This window comes from Lepidochelys kempii, chromosome 2 (genome assembly GCF_965140285.1).
Source record: "Lepidochelys kempii isolate rLepKem1 chromosome 2, rLepKem1.hap1, whole genome shotgun sequence".
NCBI lineage: Eukaryota > Metazoa > Chordata > Testudines > Cheloniidae > Lepidochelys > Lepidochelys kempii.
Window position 1 is genome coordinate 80,836,193 of NC_136381.1, and position 18,896 is coordinate 80,855,088.

Below are 18,896 nucleotides of genomic sequence, written 5' to 3' on the forward strand. Positions count from 1 at the left end.
ACATGAAGGCCAAGATCGTCAGCTATCAACATGGCTCCATGTGTAATGTGCTCCACACACTCACCTCCTCCTTTACACACACACACACACAGACCCACACATGTATACACACAGTTGTAAATGAACTCTTATATTATCTCTTAGCATTGATTAATTTTGTTCTGTTGGGGTGAGGGGGTCTCTGCAAATCTTGACAGTGCAACTGTTTCCCTTTAATGTGAGCTTTTCATGAAAATAAAGGTAAAAATTAACTCTGCAGCTACTTGACTTGCCCTGCTGCATGGAAGTTTTGATGTGGGCAGAGAGCAGAACGTGATCTGAGGTAACGTACTGTATATGATGTAATATGTTACCATCACAGTGAGCAAAGGACAAAACGATAACTTTAACTTAGCATTTTCATGCTTTTACTAGCGCAGTCAAGCGATTAAAAAAATTAATCACAATTAATCACACTGTAGAATACCATTTATTTAAATATATTGATTTCAATTACAACACAGAATACAGAGTGTACAGTGCTCACTTTATATTTATTTTTATTACAAATAATTGCACTGTAAAAAAAAAAAAGAAATTGTATTTTCAATTCACCTAAGTACTAAGTAGTGCAATCTCTTTATCATGAAAGTTGAACTTACAAATGTCAAATTATGTACAAAAAAAACCTGCGTTCAAAAATAAAACAATGTAAAACTTTAGAGCCTACAAGTCCACTCACTCCTACTTCAGCCAATCGTTCAGATAAACATTTGGTTACATTTGCAGGAGATAATACTGCCCGCTTCTTGTTTACAAGTGTCACCTGAAAGTGAGAACAGGCGTTCGCATGGCACTGTTGTAACCGGTGTCGCAGATATTTATGTGCCAGATGCGCTAAAGATAAATATGTCCCTTCATTCTTCATCCACCATTCCAGAGGATGTGTACAAGCTGATGCCGGGTTCTGCTCAATAATGATCCAAAGCAGAGCGGACCGATGCATGTTCAGTTTCATCATCTGATGATGATGCCACCAGCAGAAGGTTGATTTTCTTTTTTGGTGGTTTGGGTTTTGTAGTTTCCGCATCTGAGTGTTGCTCTTTTAAGACTTCTGAAAGCATACTCCACACTTGGTCCCTCTTAGATTTTGGATGGCACTTCAGTTTCTTAAAACTTTGGTCGAATGCTGTAGCTATTTTTAGAAATCTCACATTGGTACCTTCTTTGCATTTTGTCAAATCTGCAGTGGCAGTGTTTGTAAATCAAACAACGTGCTGGGTCATCATCCAAGACTGCTATAACATGAAATATATGGCGGGTAAAACAGAGCAGGGGATATACAATTCTCCCCCAAGGAGGTCAGTCACAAATTTAATTAATGCACTATTTTTTTAATGAACGTCATCAGTATGGAAGCATGTCCTTCGGAATGGTGGCTGAATCATGAAGGGGCACACAAATGTTTAGTATATCTGGCACATAATACCTTGCAGTGCCGGCTACAAAAGTGCCATGCGAACTCCTGTTCTCACTTTCAGGTGACGTTATAAATAAGCAGGCAACAGTATCTCCCATAAATGGAAACAAACTTGTTTGTCTTAGTGATTGGCTGAACAAGAAGTAGGACTGAGTGGACTTGTAGGCTCTAAAGTTTTACATTGTTTTGTTTTTGAGTGCAGTTATGTAACACAAAAAATCTACATTTGTAAGTTACACTTTCATGATAGAGATTACACTACGGTCCTTGTCTTAGGTGAATTGAAAAATGCTATTTTTTTTGTTTATCATTTTTACAGTACAAACACTTTTTAATCAAAAATAATACAAAGTGAGCACTGTACACGTTGTATTCTGTGTTGTAATAGAAATCAATATATTTGAAAATGTAGAAAAACATCCACAAATATTTAATAAATTTCAGTTGGTATTCTATTGTTTCATCGTGCGATTAATCACGATTAATTTTTTAACTGCAGTACATTTTTTGAGCTAATCGCATGAGTTAATTGCGATTAATCGACAGCCCTAGGTTTTACCAATTTTAAGTCAGAGCTTCAGTATAGTTTCTTTATTTTACTAGCAATACTGGTGTTGTAGGGTGCATAGACAGACTCTGGCTGCTGAAGCTCACTCTCAGACTTTTTTCTTTCACATGTGTACATGTGATTCTTGTTCAATTGTGTATATTTAATGATTGGGAGGTGTTGGTGGGATGATACTCAGTCCAGATCTCTGGTGTTCGACCTTCACCTCTGTCTCTTTGTCTCTCTAAAAGGTGTTCTTTGTGGTCTGTTACATGTTGGCACTGAATACTGCTTTTTAGTTAGTTGAAAATATACTGCCTTTAGTTAGTTAGTTGAAAATATTTAGTTAGTTGAAGTGTTGGGGCCAGTACACTTTTCTTCCATACAGTACAACCTCAGAGTTACAAACACCTCGGGAATGGAAGTGTTCATAACTCTGAACAAAACATTATGAGAGGGGTAGCCGTGTTAGTCTGTATCCACAAAAACAACGCGGCGTCTGGTGGCACATTAAAGACTAACAGATTTATTTGCCAAACATTATGGTGGTTCTTTCAAAGTTCACAGCTGAACATTGACTTAATACAGTTTTGAAACTTTACTATACAGAAGAAAAATGCTGCTTTCCTTTTATTTTTTTTTTTAGTAATTTCCATTTAACATAGTACTGTATCGTATTTGCTTTTTTGTTTTTTGCACTGCTGCTGCCTGATGGTGTACTTTTTCCACATGAGGTGTGTGGTTGACTGGTCAGTTCAGAACTCTGGTGTTCAGAACTCTGGGGTTCTACTGTACTACTTTCCTTTTATTTTAAAGTTTGGTACTTCATTTTCTCCTCCTTCACAAAACATAATTGTGGCAACAAACCCTTTTATTTGTTGTTAATGAAAATATTTCAGGGTTAACATCAGTATCATCTAGGACTAACTCTTTTCTTCATAGAAGCATTTGACAAAGCCTGCTGGTTCTGACAGGTTTAATTAATAAGTAGGGTAGCAAATGATGTTGGCCTCTTACTCTCTTTACCACCTTTTGATTTTGCTTCTGAAATGCCCCCATTTTTCAGAAAATGACTAGTCCTCCTTTACCTCACTTCTGTTGTTCAAACATGCTTTGTGTTAAAGCCCTCTGCTTGCCTCTAGCCTCTAACAAACTAAAAGTTGTGGCTTATATAAGGTGAAGGAAACAAGTAAGGAGGTTTGGAGATGAGTTCTAGCTACTTGCAGACTTCAAGTTTTCTGATGGAGAGTCTTAGGTGGTTTTAAACATTGTCATGGATTTGTAGGTGATGGCCCCAAGGCTTTCAGAGAGAAAAAGATCACAGTAGTTAAATATATATGTTGCTAAATATCTTTTTTTGACATTGAGATTTTATTTCTTAATAAAAATAAAATGCCATGGAACCGGTCTTTGTTATATAGTCAGAGTATACAATATTTAAATTTTTAAATAGTAGCTTGAATGAACTTGTGCAGGTCTTAAAAAAAATTTATCGTAAAGAAATTAAAAATGTATTGTGCCCAAAACATTTTTATAATTCTGCATTATAGCCTTAGAAATATTTTATCAGGGTATTTTTGTTTGGTTTGGTTTTACTGTGTTTTAGTTCTTTGCAGATGGGAACATCAGGAATTGCTCTGTAAGAAGGATGGATGGCTATATTTAATTATTGGCCTCTGATTCTTGATTAAATTAGTACAAATCCTCACTTGTCTCTCTCCACTGTCCTACTCTTACACTTCGGCAGCATTATTTCTCGCTGACTAAAATCTTATCAAGAATCCATCATTTCCCCTTTCCATCCACTAAGTTTTGATGATTTGGTGCAAAGGTGTACTTACCGTAACACTGTTACGATAACTAGTACATTTGTGTTTCTGTTATGATGGGAGTACTGTTGTAGTGAGACTTATCCACTGTTGCTGCTGCTTCTCAGCAGTGTTAATTATACTTTAGGCTCATGTAGGGTGCATATGGAAACACAAAAATAAGTGATCGGGGACTAGAACAGTTTTGCTTTCATTTGTTGTGACAATGGCACATCTACTATGAAACACACACACAGAGGCTAACGTACCTTATCTGTAATGAGGTCATGTCCCATGATGTATATTAAACATCACTAACTAGTCCCCTGCTTATCCAAAACCTCATTTATCTGAATTAATTTTGTGTCCCCCATTTCATTCAGCTAAACAAGGTTTCACAGTGTTTCCAACTCACAGTTTTATCATGAGTCTCATGATATGTAGTGTTTTGCTTAAAGCCTACTCCCTGGAGTCATATGAATACATGAGAATCTCAGCTTTCATTTAGAAAAAAACAAAGAGGGGGGACAAATTTCTAGTCCTTGCAGTTACAGAGAAAGGCTGGAAAATCTGATACTTAAAAATGCCAAATCCACAAAGCAAAGAATTCAACATGAATTATTGTTTTAAAATCTTATGATTTTTAAGCCCATCTCATGATTTTGGGAGCCTGACTCATGATTTTTGAGTGTTTGGTGTTGGCAATACTGTTTTCACTGTAATGTGCCTTTTCATGTGTGTGTTTGACTCCTATGGATCGTCTGTCAGACTGTGGGGCAGTATGGGGTTTTGTAGCAAGGATCTCCATTCCCCCCCTCCCCCAGTGTACATGAGAGAGTGGAGAAGCACCCATTTATCCCCAGCCCCTTGTTATGCCTATAGATAGTTTAGTGGAGACTATGTATTGATTCCAGCCTCCAACTTTTGGAGATGCTGGATCACAGTAGTTGTGCAGTGGGTTAATGGTGTTTGATATAGTTTGTTGGATTCTTCCCCCCACCATTGCTAATGAATGCCGACTGCCTAGTTTAAACGAGAGCTAAATCCTATTTTGGCCAAGGCAGCTATGGAGAGCACAGATGCTGCCCACTGTGTCCTCTGCAAAAGGACTTCTGCCAACCAGGGAATGATTTTTCATGGTAGGACAAGAGGAAGTGCTGTGCAGTGCACTTTGCTGCTCTCCTGATCAGAAGCAAAGTACGATCCTATCTGCTGCCAGTTAGCACTTGCCGCTGAGTGCAGCATACTCACTAGCTGGCTGGGGAGTTAGTTGCCCACTGGGGAATGTGGTGCATGGGCCAATGAAGTAGCTGTCTGTCCTTCTTACTACTACTTGTGATTGCAATGGAGAGACCGTGTCCTGCTGCTTGCATGGGGAAGAAGAGGTTTCCAAACAATGTCTTCCCCCTCTTGTGCAGCAGAGGGTGGAATTTAGCTCCTACACACCAATGCTTAGGGCTAATACCTAAACAGTGGTTGGCAGGCTAAAGAAAAACATTGTGGTGCCATGCAGAATTCTCAAGGTTGGGAGCAGCCTTGGCACTTCCACTCCAGCCATCTAGTGTCTGGCCTGGTGAGGGTGGAAGCATAAGCTAACTGCATGGCTCTATGAGCATCACCTGCTAGATGATTGCATAGCATTAACAGGGGGCTGCAAGGAGCTGCGATGGCAGCAACATCTGAAAAGGGAAGGGGGGTGGGCAATATTTTTCAGTGAGATGGCCGTATGTCCGGGAGATGTCCCCGAATGCCAGTTCAGAGAAGGGAAGGGGCATGGTCCCACCCTGAGTAAGAACCCCATGTCTTTTTACCCCACAAGTGGTTTTGATTCCTCTTATATCCTTCTTTGCTGTTTTCTCACCCCTTCTCCTTATTTAAATTAACAAGAAAAAGAAAAACTCGGTGGACCTTTTTGAAAATATGTGAGCCAACAAATGCAGTCTTGTAAGTTATTTATTAGAGTATTTCTCAGTCAAAGTTTAATGCCATATAGTGGTCAGCAAACTCTCTCTTGCTGTTACAGTCATGTTTTTCATATCACGTTTCAAATTTCCTCAGAGCATTAGAAGTGTTATTTGGTTTTGGTGTGATGTTAATCACCTCATAGTAGTTTAATGCCATACTACATTTTTCTCTGGCTCTACAAGTTTTACCCATAAGAGAGGATGTACATTGGCCTCAAAGACTGTACATTTATTTTTCTCATAACTGTGATGTATTTTTTTCCTTTGCTAATATATTTTGATGTGTTATAGTTGTAACCTGCTGTTCTCTTTAATTGCTTATTGTTATTAATTATGTAGCGGTAACATTGTCGGCTGCTTGAGCCATTTGGCTTTAAAAAAATGCATTTATCATTATTGCCATTGGAGCTGCAGTAAATTGCCAGACTTCTGTCCGGAGATGAATGCTTTTGAGCGTTTCTCCAATAAAATTTGAATGTGGATCAAATCAAGATTTTCTTTTGCATCTTCCCTTCCCTCCGACCCCCAGGGCTTCTCTGCCCTGTCCCCACTTCTCTTCTTTTCTTCCTTCTCCACCTCTTCTCCTCGAGCTTTTCTTGTCACATCTACTCTTCCTGCCTGTGGCTCCATTTTCCTTCTTCTTCTCTATTGGTTTTCCTTCTATGCCACCCCACCCTTTTACAGTGGCTCCTTGTTTTTCCCACTTACCTCTTCCCTTCCTCCTCCTGTCTACAGTATTCCCCCCCCCATTCCCTAATCTTTACCTGCCTTTTCCTCTCTGCAGTCTTTTGTGTTCCTCCTCTTCTATGCTTTTTGTCCCCTCCAGTCCCCTCTCTGTTTATTTCTGTCTTTTTGGAGCTTCTTGGGTATTTCTTAAACTCCACTTCTTGGTAGGCAGAATATTGGGAAAAGATGACTGCTCTATGGAGGAGCTATAGTTTGGGTCCTAAATAAATATATATTTAAATAACGGCCAGCCTGAAGCCATAAATTCACAAAGATCACAAACACAGTGTACTACATATAGCATAAGAAAAAGTGAATCAGCCCTGATTATTGTATGTCTTTTCAAGAAACTGGGAAACTCTTCAATGCAGGGATCCCTTCAGTTTGTTTGGGGACAATTTTGCTCTCCAGTGTAAATCCATGTAGCCAATAGAGTAACATCAGATTTACAGTGTTGTAAGTGAGAACAGACTCTAGCCCTTTTTGTCAAGGGAGCCGAAAGCTGCCTATGTTACTGTATAATGGGATCAAATACAAAAATATGTGAAAGTTAAATCAAGCTGAAATTGAGCTTTCTCATATTTTCCTAAACAAAAAAATAGCAACTAAATTAGATGAAAAAAATACAAAGATTACACCTCATTAAGTGGAACTATATCATTTTAATAATATTCTGAACAAGAAAAATTCTTCAAACTGGTTCAGTTGGGCTAGGAGAAAAGAGTCTAGTTTAAAAGCCCCGTTCCAGTGTAAATTAAGCACAGCTCTGAGGGCCTCAAGTGTCCTTTCCACATTTTTTTCTCCTATTTTTGTAGGGGAGAGGGTGGTGGAGAGGGCAGGAGGTTGAAGTTCTAAAACAGTATTCCAGCTACTGCTGTTCACTTCTTCAAAAGGTCCTTTACATGTGTAACAAGAAGTCAGTAAGCAACAGTTCTCATACTGCATTCAGCTTTGAAAAAAAATTGTCAACAGTGCCTGGCTTTTCATATAATTAAATAGCAGGAAGTGTAATACTTTTCATTCTAGGTATCTCTAATGTTCAGAAATGCAAAGAAGTCCTGTTCTAGTCTATCTCTCTCTCTCTCTCTCAGAGGAAGCAGGCTGTTCTTAGCATCGTGGATAAACGGCTTTTCAGCATTTAGTGATTTTCTCCTTCAGACAACTAGTGGCTTTGTGCCAAAAAAAGAAGGCCCTGACCTTGCTATACACTCAGAACAAAAAATACCTGATGAGAGTTGTGTACGGTACATAGCTCGTGCTGCTAGTCCACTGCTGTGTGGAATTAATATTGACTATTCGACTGTCTCAGTGCTAGAAGATGTTTTCCCTGTAGACCTAACTTTACAACAGGTTGCGTTTAGTTTATGCTGCATGAAATATCCTCTTTCAATTTTACCAATTTGTGTTTTTTTTGTGCAGTACTCGAAGGTAGATATACCTGTACTTCCACCAGTTCCAGAAGTCCCAGACGGGTGGGCATTACTAGTAGGTATTTAACATCAAACAACAGAGAAAGCTACCTCTCCAAGCAGAAAGCATGAACAACAACAACAACAAAAAAATACATCCAACACAGCAAGAAAAAAAAAATCACATTTAAAATGAATGCACAATACTAAAAACCAAAAGTTTTTGACTTATATTACTCTGTTCTTAATTCTTCTGAATACAAATGTGACATTTTTATTAGTTTTTTTCCCCATGGTTTGATTAAATTGTTAATAAATACTTTGCCAGCCAGTCTCTGAACAGTTCGAATTATAATTTTATTTTACTATAGAAGGGTTGGTACAAGAAACTTTCTTTTCAGGGAGAAATATGGCCTCAGCACAGGATTGAGAACAAGGAATTGCAAAATTCTAATCTTGACTGACCCTGATTGTGTTATGGCCTTGTACAAATTATATAGAGCCTGATCCTTCTCCAGCTAAATTTAGTGAGAGATTTTCCATTGTCTTCAATGGGAGAAGGATCAGTCATTTGCCGTGCCTCAGTTTAAAAGGCCTGACCTTGCAAATTTCTGAGTTATCTACTCACATGAACAGTTTCATGTAAACTAGGAGGACTGCTCATCTGAGTTAGTTACTCCAATGTGCAGGCATTTGCCAGATCAGTCTGTTTAAGTCTTTGGTTTATGCTCATAGAGCATTTTGGAGAGATAGTGTTAAGCTAGAAGTACATTTGAATGATTCATACTGCTACAACTAACTCAGAAACTACAGCTTTTTCTTAATGGTGCTTTTAATTTCTTCTAATAGCAAGGAGAAAACATTTTGAAAATTATTTGCAGAATATGCCATGTCACAGGAGGCTGCATAGCAATGATGTTGTGTAACCTTGTGATGTGTACATGCTATGTGATGCAACGCAGATTTAAAAAAAAAACAAAAACTAAATACCTTTTCCTGGTGCAGTTACAGACAAGAAGTAACAAATTGTGTCCCATAACATGGTGACTAACTCTGTTGCTGAATTCTTGAACTCTCTCCTAGTAGCCAGATGCCTGGAAAGGGCATTTGCTACATGGAAATCTTTCTTACTTGAGATGAAAATATGAGAGTTATTAAGAAGCTAGGACTGTTAGATATGCAATGAATCCTTTTTTATTTTAACCAACCTGATTGGTTAGGCATTTGGGGGTTTAATCAATGTACAGTGCTAAAGGCACTTGTAGTAAGAATTCACTTACATGCAGCCAAAGTGAGTGCAACCAAGCAAAAAGGTGAACAGTTGGTGAAGTGAAATGCATCCCTTGCTTCAGACAGAAATACAGTGGAGTGAGAGATGCAGCAAACTAGCTTTCCCTTAAGCAGAGTTAATTTCAAAATCTGGCCCTGGAGAGATAGACTTTTTGCTTTAATTGAGGAGGTGGACTCTAGTGCTTGTTGCTCCATCAGCACCCTTCTCCTAGTGGCTGTTCCTCAAAGGTGCATTAGCAATACTCTACAAAAAGCTGCGTGTTCCTTAGCCATAGAGTAGGCCATATTGCACAATGCCTCTGGGAGCACTATTGGAGCTGAAGTGCCCCAGCACCACCATTTTACAGGGTCCAATGCACATGTTCTCTCCAGTACTGGTACAGCTCCAAGGGCCAACACAGTGGACGGGGAAGAGTCATAGCCTGGCCTTGCCCTGCCCTGCCTTTCTTCGCCCTATTTGGGAGGGCTAAGATTGCCTGTGTGACTCGTGGATGACAGGACTAGGATTTTGCATGACTGCTAAGCATGGGCATAAAATGGGGAAGGCTCCTTACTTCTTTGCCCCAACTCCCTCCCATGTACCCACTCACAGGTAGGCACAATCTTGCCCTAAATATCCTCTTTTTTTTTATTTGAAAAGGGACGGGGAAATGTCACCCAAGATGGAACCATGCATGCTAGGTTTCCACACTGAGCAAACTTTTTATGACCAAAGTCACAGACTCATTTAGAATTGGACTGAGAATAAATGCCCCCCCCCCTCCCACAGTGTGAGAAAAGTGGTCAGCTTTCCTGAATATGACAGGACATTCCTGATTGTAATTCTGTCGCCCACTCAGACCCTATGCTCCTAGCCTAGCAGAACAGGATGGGACTTCATTTAGACTTTTTATTAGACTTTTTTCAGTGGCAGTTCTTTCAGTGCTGTAAACATTTCCTTTCAGCAAATTCCAGCTGTATCCTTTGGCTTTAGTACATCTATTTCTTTATCACTTTACTCCTGTGCTTTTCAGAATTAACACCTTGGTGGATTGTGGTTTTTGTCTTGGGGCGGGTGGCATGATAATGCTTGAGAAATTAAAAATGACAGAAGCTCTATTTCAATCAGGGAGAAATGACAAACATGATGCTAGAATTCATCAGGCAATGTTCAGTTCAGCATCAAGTCTTTATAGAGTAATTGTGTCTTCTTTAAGCAGGTGGAGAAAAGGCCTACCTGATATTTGAACACTAGAAGTTCTTTTTTATAGCAGGGGCTTAAGAATTACAGTTACTAGCTGGGTTTGAAATAGCAGTGAAATTATTTGTAACAAAACTCAGACACTTTTGTATTTGTGTAGCAGTTGTGAACTCTGCACATTGTCATTAAAAAAGAAGCACCAGTGACACAAATACGTAAACTAAGAAACAATTGGGTCAACATATGCATTGCAAATTACAATGCAGTACTGCTTATTTTTTTTACTCTATTTTTTAGTACAAGCTGTTGTAGCCAAGGGGTTAGCTTTGTCATCTGTGCCATTTCTTCGTTACTCCTTAGACCTCTGGCTTATAAATGTGTGCTGTGAAATTAACTCAGGGAAGAGGGGAAGCAAGGTGAAGGGGAAGAAATTGGTTTAGGGCATAGTTTGCTTGGTTAAAAAAGAAAACACACTGTAGCTGTACACACTTTTGAGCTGGAAAATTACAGGAACTTCAGGCCATTTGGTTCCTGTGTTTTATGCAGAGGGCAGAGTTTACTCCTGTTTTGATCAGGAGCTTTACCAGGAGGAGTTTATATCTTTGGACCTTAGCTGATGGATTCAGTCAAAGTAGGAGGCAGAAGGACCCTTCTGGACAGCCTGGAAGGTGAATGAGAGAGAGTCCTACTTATAAACTGATACAAATTGGTTTTCAGTGGTGGCTATAGTGTTGTTCGGACAATATAAGGGGGCCCCCAGTGGTTACCAACTTAACAACTGCATGTGAGTCAACCACTGAACAATTTGCTTGTAGCCACACTAGATTTTTGTTTTTATTGACAAGAAAAAAGCATAAACTTGGGACACACAGAGGCTGCTTCCCTTGTTTAAAGTTTATATTGAAATGTCACTGTCTTCAGTGAAATAAGTTCTGTGTGGAGTTCAGAACTTTGATGGGGTCTGAACTGCCAGAATGTTACAACTTTATCTGTTTTCTCTGGAATAAAAGTAACAAATTAGCAGATGTAGGTGTTGAATGGTAAGAGAGAGAATTTTTAGCAGATAGCCTACAGCTTTGAATGTGAGTGTATGTTCAGCTTCAAGATGGATTTTGTTGTTTGTTTTTATAGCTGGTTATCAAGTTAGCTGCTTAAGGTAATGGGCTGCACCTCAATTACAATCTGCTTACATCCATTGAAACATTTAATATTTGTGTAAATATTAAATATTTATATGAATATTACACACTTTTATTTGGAATTTATTCATGTTTACATTTATGTATCGTCTGAGTAAAGATTATAAATGGAAATAATTTACTTAGCCGGAAATTCTGCATGCGTCAAATTAAATTATCTTCCAACATTGGGTAAGCCATCCTCATTGATGTTGTTAGGCTTTAACCATGTCTTACCTCACACCTTAACCATGTAGGTGCACTTTTAAATCTCAGTTTTGTGATATACAGTGGGCACTTTGTTCTTAACTCCCTTATGGAGTTATTGGATCTATAACGTGAAGGACATACTGACTTGTTTTGCAATGTGCAACACCAGGGACTGCAAGGTACGGTTTTCCGTTTAATTTGGAAAAGTGTAGGTGTTATAGGTTAATTTCTTTCTCATTGTTCAGCTAACTCGTTTGCACTGGAATGTATTTCCTATTCCTCCTCCTGATAGTTGGTGCTTTAATACCTGTGTTGCAAGCAATATTCTAAATTTAATCCATATAAGCGGTTGCCTAGAATTCCATAGCATTGCTTATTTCTTACCTATAACTCTTCATAAAAAATAGGGCTGTTCCAACCTATTATACCCTTAATAGAATATTCTAATGGTTATTAAATCAATTGACTCTGAATCTCACTTTAATAAATGAGTCAGACAGTATTTTCCAATTACTGTCAGCCGCCACCTTTCTAAAGAGCAGAAGATTATTTTGATTGAATTTTTTAAAGCTGTTCAGCACTTGCCGCCCCCCCCCCCCCCCCGACACACACTCTCACTCGAAGTATAGCAGCTCTCTTGTGTGGGGAAGAAGACCTCGTGGACTGTATTCTGACACTCCATTGCATTTCAGATTTATCCCAAATGTAAACTGAAAATGTGGCATTTGCCACTGGCCCTTTATTTTTATTAATGATATAATACTTTATGCACTGTTGTAGTGCTTTAGCAAATTGCCTGCTAAATAAGAGCCAGATTGTGGCTGGCCATGCACAATTATGTAAGAAGGCTCAAGAAATCTTTCCAACTCCCTTTTTCCCTACCTTATACCTCCACAAGGAGCGTCCACAACCCCAGCCTGTTCCTGTATACCAGAGGGAGATACAGCACTAGTGACACTTCTGAATTCTCCACAGGAAGCAGGGCAGGGCAGAGCAATGACCCAACCCTCCTCTGCACTACCTGTTACACCAAAACCAGTAGAAGTGGAGGGGGGCAGTGTTTGCACGTGCACACACACGCACTGCACCTGTGAAAGGCAGCGATCACCCTGATGTGAGCTCCCTTGGTGTTTCCAGAGGTCTTCTGTGTGTCTCAGCAGTCACTGTGCTAGAATGCCTCTAGGATCTAGCATTGATGCAGAGCCCCTCCTCTGTCATGGTAGTCTTATTAAAAGCCATAATTAGTCACTAATTAAGTAACCTCATAACACCCTTGAGAGTTAGGTAAAAACTACTATACCTGTTTTATTGATGGATAATCTAAAGCAGAGAGAATAACTGATTTGCCCAAGGCCACACAATAAGTCAGTAGCAGAGCTGGGAAACCCCAGAACTCTTGACTCCTAATCCAGTGCTATGTGCTAACTATGTTCCTTCCTCTTAAGTTTAAGTAATGCCCATCTCACATTCTTGAATTTAATAAGTGGAAATTTGCCATTTATTCCAGGCATGGAGCACAGGGTGAGTTTTATGTCAAACTTGGAGTGAAAAAATTGTCCCATGTAAAGAAAATCCCAAAGCTGCAGACGTAGGAAGAAAACAAATTTGTTCATGTTTTAAATGTGATCTTTATAAATGTAAGGGCTAGGCACATTTATTTTTGAACAGAAAGCTTAGATTCTGCAGACATTGATGGTTCTTGCCTGGGGAAGTTACCCATTTGCCAGAGGTGAGTTGGTGAAGTGAACTTTTTAATCCCTTTTTATAAACCTTTAGGAAAATGAAATTAGCAATATAAAGCTGGCTAAGTAATTTTAATGTTTGTGACCAACAGATCTCAGGGATACTGGAAATATAACAGTCTTATTTTAACAGGGACCAACTGTTCTTGAACAAGTAAAAACACTGTATTAGCCAAAATTAGATATTCTTCAAATCAGAATTCATATCTTTCTACCTGTTTTGCCATGTTTAATTAAGATAATTATTGTGGACCAGGCAAGGAAAATTCCATAACCCCATTCCTGTTTGAATTTCTCTGTATCCCAGTATCTCAATTCAGGAATCCATATCCCCTTGGAATGTTTTGAGAAATTTCCCTTCAGGATGCTAGTGATATAGAATGACTAGCACCATTAATTTGCCAATGCTAACTCTGTGTTTCAAGGCTTGGCATTGATTATTTTCACCTTGATGGGTGAAAGAGCCAGGGATGAGCTCCCGCTGTCCCACATGCTGTGAGTCTGTACATCAGCATGGACAGGTTGACAAAGAAACTTCCCTCATCGGCTTGTTAGTGCATAATTGTCCATTATTGGGATTTTCTCTGAAATACCTGGTACTGGCCAGTATCGGAGAAAGGATACTGGCTAGGTGAATGGTTGGTCAGATCTAGTATGACAATACCTGTTTCCTAGTGTGGGAGGGATGGAGAATGCCAGTTCAGGATCTTCAGAAAGGGAAGCACCAGCTTTGTATGAGGCTGCTGAGTGTACGTTCTTCTTCAGCACCATCCACTGCTGGAGCCTGCCTATTTCTGAGAGAGTACCTTGTAAAACGTTCATCACACGTTATGACCATACCTCTTAATTATCCGGTATTGGGCAGGGTGCCCTGTATTTTGGCTACTGTTTCTGGCCCTGTCCTGCTGTGTTTACACAGCTGTCCTCCATCATGGTAGCCTTTGGGCTGGGACAGAGAGATCCTCTCTGGTCCTCTTGGTGGCTGAGTTCTGTGCATGCTGCTGCCTTTAAACAATTTTCCTCCTCCTCCAAACAGATGTTTTCTGGCTTCTTGCCCACCCTCGTGGTGATTAGATGCGGCAGGGCTTATCTTTGAACAGTGGTTACAGACTCTAAAGAGGGTTAGCAGTGTTGGCAGAAGGATGAAAAACCTAGGCAGCTTCTTGAGTATCCACTAAAACTGAGCATCCCCACTGAGGATGGAAGATGTTTTGGGGTCAATATTTATTAATTTATATACACTGATTTATAAAAGATGTCACACAGCTCAGATAGCCCTCTCCTTCCCCCCTTCCCAACTATGTACTAGGCTTCTGGATCAATTTTTGATAGAATACCAGGCACAGATCACAGTGTAGTTAGATACATGAAATTTGTGCACAAGCAAGTTATGATCTTCTGACCCTAGCATATATAGTCTCCCCAGGAAGACGAGCCATTTCAATACACTATGATCACTGTTTCAATGGGTGATGTTAGATAGGATAATTTAGCAGTGTTTTAATACAGGACTTCGTAAAGAACAAAAACAAATTGCTATGGGAAAAGCTAAAACTCTGCTTGTTGTTGTGTGCCTGGCTATCCCTGTGAATCCCTATCCTGCTGCATGATGACTGACAGGAAGGAAGAAGGGGAAAGAGAAGCATATAAGCAATAATTTTAAAGAGCCAGAATAGGACCAAAAGTTTCTATATTCACAGCTAAGTTAAAAACATGATTTTATCATGTTGGAAAAACAAAGTTATGTGCATGCCTATATTATTAATGCTGATTACTTAACTGAGAGAACCCCTAACATAAAGTGTAATCCTTATGGCTTTGTAGGTTTTGCTCTACACCTTCTCAATATGAATCTTCTCAATATGAAGAATTCATAAACCGTTTAGATAATTATATTCAAGAAGAATTTGCTACAGCTCCAAATACACAATGGATTTTTCCTCTTAGGAAATTTTAAAATTTAGAATGTCCTGAGTAGCTTAGTTATGCTTTATTCCCTGCCCCCCCCCCCCCCGCCAAATTCTTACCCTTACCCTTGCTTACACCAAGGCTGAATTTAGCCTTCAGAGAAATTCAGCCTAACAAAAACACCAGGCATACAACTGAAATTATTTCAGTTCTGGTTAGTTATTAAGGGTTAGGTTGAGAGACTGTGTGACACCACTCAGTTTACAGGTTCCATGACATGTTTTCTTTAAATTAATTCAAAGAATTTTCTAATAGAATTAAACAAACAAAAAAGCTTGTGTGTGTTATGTGTGTTCTATGCACTATCGACAGCAGTTACCAACCTGGCATGTTGGTCATTATGGTTACTAATCACTCTAGTCAGTGTTGTATTAAGCAGAAGGTAGACAGTTTGACATTTATATATTTGGGATAGAGAGAGGGCTTTCCTAAATCATTTTTTCACCTAAGAAATGTTGTAGAGATTAGTTGGTTGCCAAGCTGTGTGGTGTTGTTTGATTTTTAGTAATCAAATATTGTATTTACCTGCTGGATCAATGTTATTTGTGTAACACACTAGTGACATACAGAAGGACCTTTTCTAAGCTGTGCTGTGGGAATTGACCCCTCTGCAGAAGGTCTGGAAGCCTCATCTTACTTAGCAACTGTTTCTAAGTAGGACAGCCATTCACTGCCTGAAGCTAGGAGTGATGCCTGTGGACGAAAGCATAGGGAACCTGTAGGTAGCAGTGGGAAGGGTTTTAAGGCCATGTGATACCACCAGGAAAGCCTATGTCAAGGAAGAGTGAGGGACTTCTGAGCATTTAGGAAACATAATGAGTAAAGGAAAAAAAAAATCTATGATTATCCAAAAGGGTGTTGAGAGCCTATAAAAATTGGTATGAGTTTGGTGGCTGTCTGCAAGAGAAACCAGGAGCTGGAGTGAGAAGGGAAAACTGGAGTGGGGAGTTATATAGGAGGTTATAAAACACTGGTTTGTGGTTGAAGCCTATGCATTGTCATGCTGGCTGCGAGGAATACCACTGAGAGGCAGAGTGGAAGAAGGATCATTTAAGCATACAATTCTCATCTTTGCTGATAGACGCCAAACATGTAATTCCTTGTGCACTCCTTTGGAAATATATGCATTTGTGATTGGGTGGGTTTGTTAGGGATGTATGTTCCCTGTCTCAGAGCTAGTTTCTTAGTGAAATCTGATACATCTGCATTTCTATCCAATGACAATTATATGTACCAAATCTTTGGCTTTGTATGTTGTTTATGCTCTTAAACCTTGCAGATGAAGAACATTTCAGAAGCCATAGATTTTAGGGGCAGCAGGTTTATCAGGACTAGATAAACAAAAAACTGTTCAGTCCATAGATCATATTGGACTTGGCACTTCGTAATATCCATGATGAATTTCACCTTCCTTTTGATTTCTCCACCAGACGAAGGATTGAACCATGAATGTAAACTCTGCAATCAAACATTTGACTCTCCTGCCAAACTTCAGTGCCACCTGATAGAACACAGCTTTGAAGGAATGGGGGGCACCTTCAAATGTCCAGTCTGCTTTACAGGTAGGCGGATGGGATCAGTACATTCCCTGTAATGCCTTTAGCCTATGCATACAGAGCTTTCATTTATATGGCCCTCAGTATTTATGTCATGTTATGACTTTAGGTCAGTTTTGAGATGCAATATTAGACTTGTGCTCATTAGTAATATTGATTAGAAACTGTTTAAAAAATCAGGCTTGATGGAAGGTCAGGCATGCATCTACGTGAATTGCATTTCAAAGTTATTTATCAGAACTTTGTATTTTTAGAATTGCAAAACTGATTGTTACATTCATACACCTCGGTGTCGTCACTGTCATGTTCTAAACTTGCCAAGGGGGAAAATGACCATCAATACATGCTGTCCAATTATAGAAAATGTGGTAAATGAGAGCAGAACTTGGGTAAGGAGTGCTGGCTTTGGCCCAGAAAGCATGCTGCAGTGTTCTCCTTTGGACCAACAGTAATGCTCCCGTTTAATTTAGTTGTTGGCACTAGAAAAGGAGAACCTTCATAATTTGCTTTTGGGGAAATTTTGCACTCCTTACACAGGGCCAAGTTCTGCTGTCAGTGACATAGGTCTAAATCTAGTTTTAGTTCCTCTCAGGTCAATAGATATGCATTGGTATAAACCCAGCTGAGAGAGTGGCTTGGCCTAGAAGGACTAAGGAGTACAAGATTTGACATATAATGAGGCACATAAAAATGGTGCATAAAACTTACCCCCAATTGTTCTTAAAAATGAGAACACATTCAAAGGATGCACACAGACTTTTTTTTTAAAGGGCAATAGGCCTTTTTTTTTAGCAGACTGTTTTATAAAATTACACCCTAAAACACAAGTGTTAATAGGTATCATAAATGCATAATTTGCTTATAAAATGAAAATCTGAGACTGTTGCAGAACTATAGGAAAACATGATAAAACACACTTAGGGTATTCTTCTATCAATAGCATGCTAATCTTGGAAGCCATTCAAGGTTTCTGTTTTCCATTAATATGCTTTAAGCCTGTGCATTGATAGGCAAATAGACCGCTTAATACCTTCATTTTATTCCTCTTTGTTTGGCAGCTCCCCTCCCAATAAAACTTAAGTACACCCTGCAAAAGAAAATTAAAGTTGAATTTTTCTTCTTGCAGATAGAGTGGCTGGCACTGATTATTACCTCACTTTATTCAGGTTACATATTCTTGTTGAATTATACAATTTAAAAACATATAGTTCATTTTCACTGCACAGCTTGCCATAGTCCTGTCTGAGTCTGTGTATAGTTCTGCCTTCAACAGTTTGCCTGTTAGGCATCTGCGTTCAATAATTCTTTCAGTGAGGTAGTTCTTTGTCTTTTGGTTTTATTATTGATTGTATGGGGGTTTTTTCCTTGGCTTTGTGTACACATATGTAAAGAGTTGATTTTCTTTTACTCTAATATTGTGTGTTTAAGGATTCCAAGAGTTTAACGACAACAAGTTTGGGGGGTGTTTTATGCAGTATACAAACTAGCATCTGTAAAGGGTCTCCACTGGTGATTCGCCACGTGAGCAAGATCCCTGATAAAAAAAATAATCTTTTAATGTTTGAGCCAGTAGCCTTGGAAAATGTGTTAAGGAGTATGGAGATAAGTCAATTCCAATCTGTGTGAAACCTTTTTTCCTTTTCGCTGATGGGGTAAATAGACACAGAGCATTAATCGTAAACAATGGTGGTTTTTTAGCAATGTGCTATTAAATTATTTCAGTATGTCTTGCTAGAATATTAACAAGAACTAAAAATCACCAATATACGTTTTATATGGAAAATGGAATCTTAGCAGTTTTTTTAAGGTAATGAGAAATGTGATTAAAATGTATGACTCACAAGAACAATATTCTAATA

At 39.0% G+C, this 18,896-nt stretch overlaps 1 protein-coding gene across 6 annotated transcripts in view; it reads left to right on the forward strand.

Annotated features, from left to right (window-relative positions):
* Positions 1 to 18,896, forward strand: part of ZNF521 (zinc finger protein 521) — a 269,241-nt gene that overhangs the window by 222,831 nt on the left and 27,514 nt on the right. For 4 of the 6 annotated variants that reach the window (XM_073331350.2, XM_073331352.2, XM_073331354.2 and 1 more), the window contains 2 exons: positions 7,924 to 7,989; positions 16,912 to 17,043. The exons of 1 other annotated variant lie outside the window; for it this stretch is intronic. In XM_073331350.2, the coding sequence (XP_073187451.1) occupies positions 7,924 to 7,989; positions 16,912 to 17,043 (198 nt within the window). The remainder of the gene's footprint in view (positions 1 to 7,923; positions 7,990 to 16,911; positions 17,044 to 18,896) is intronic. One more of the 6 variants, XM_073331353.2, reaches the window with a different exon arrangement.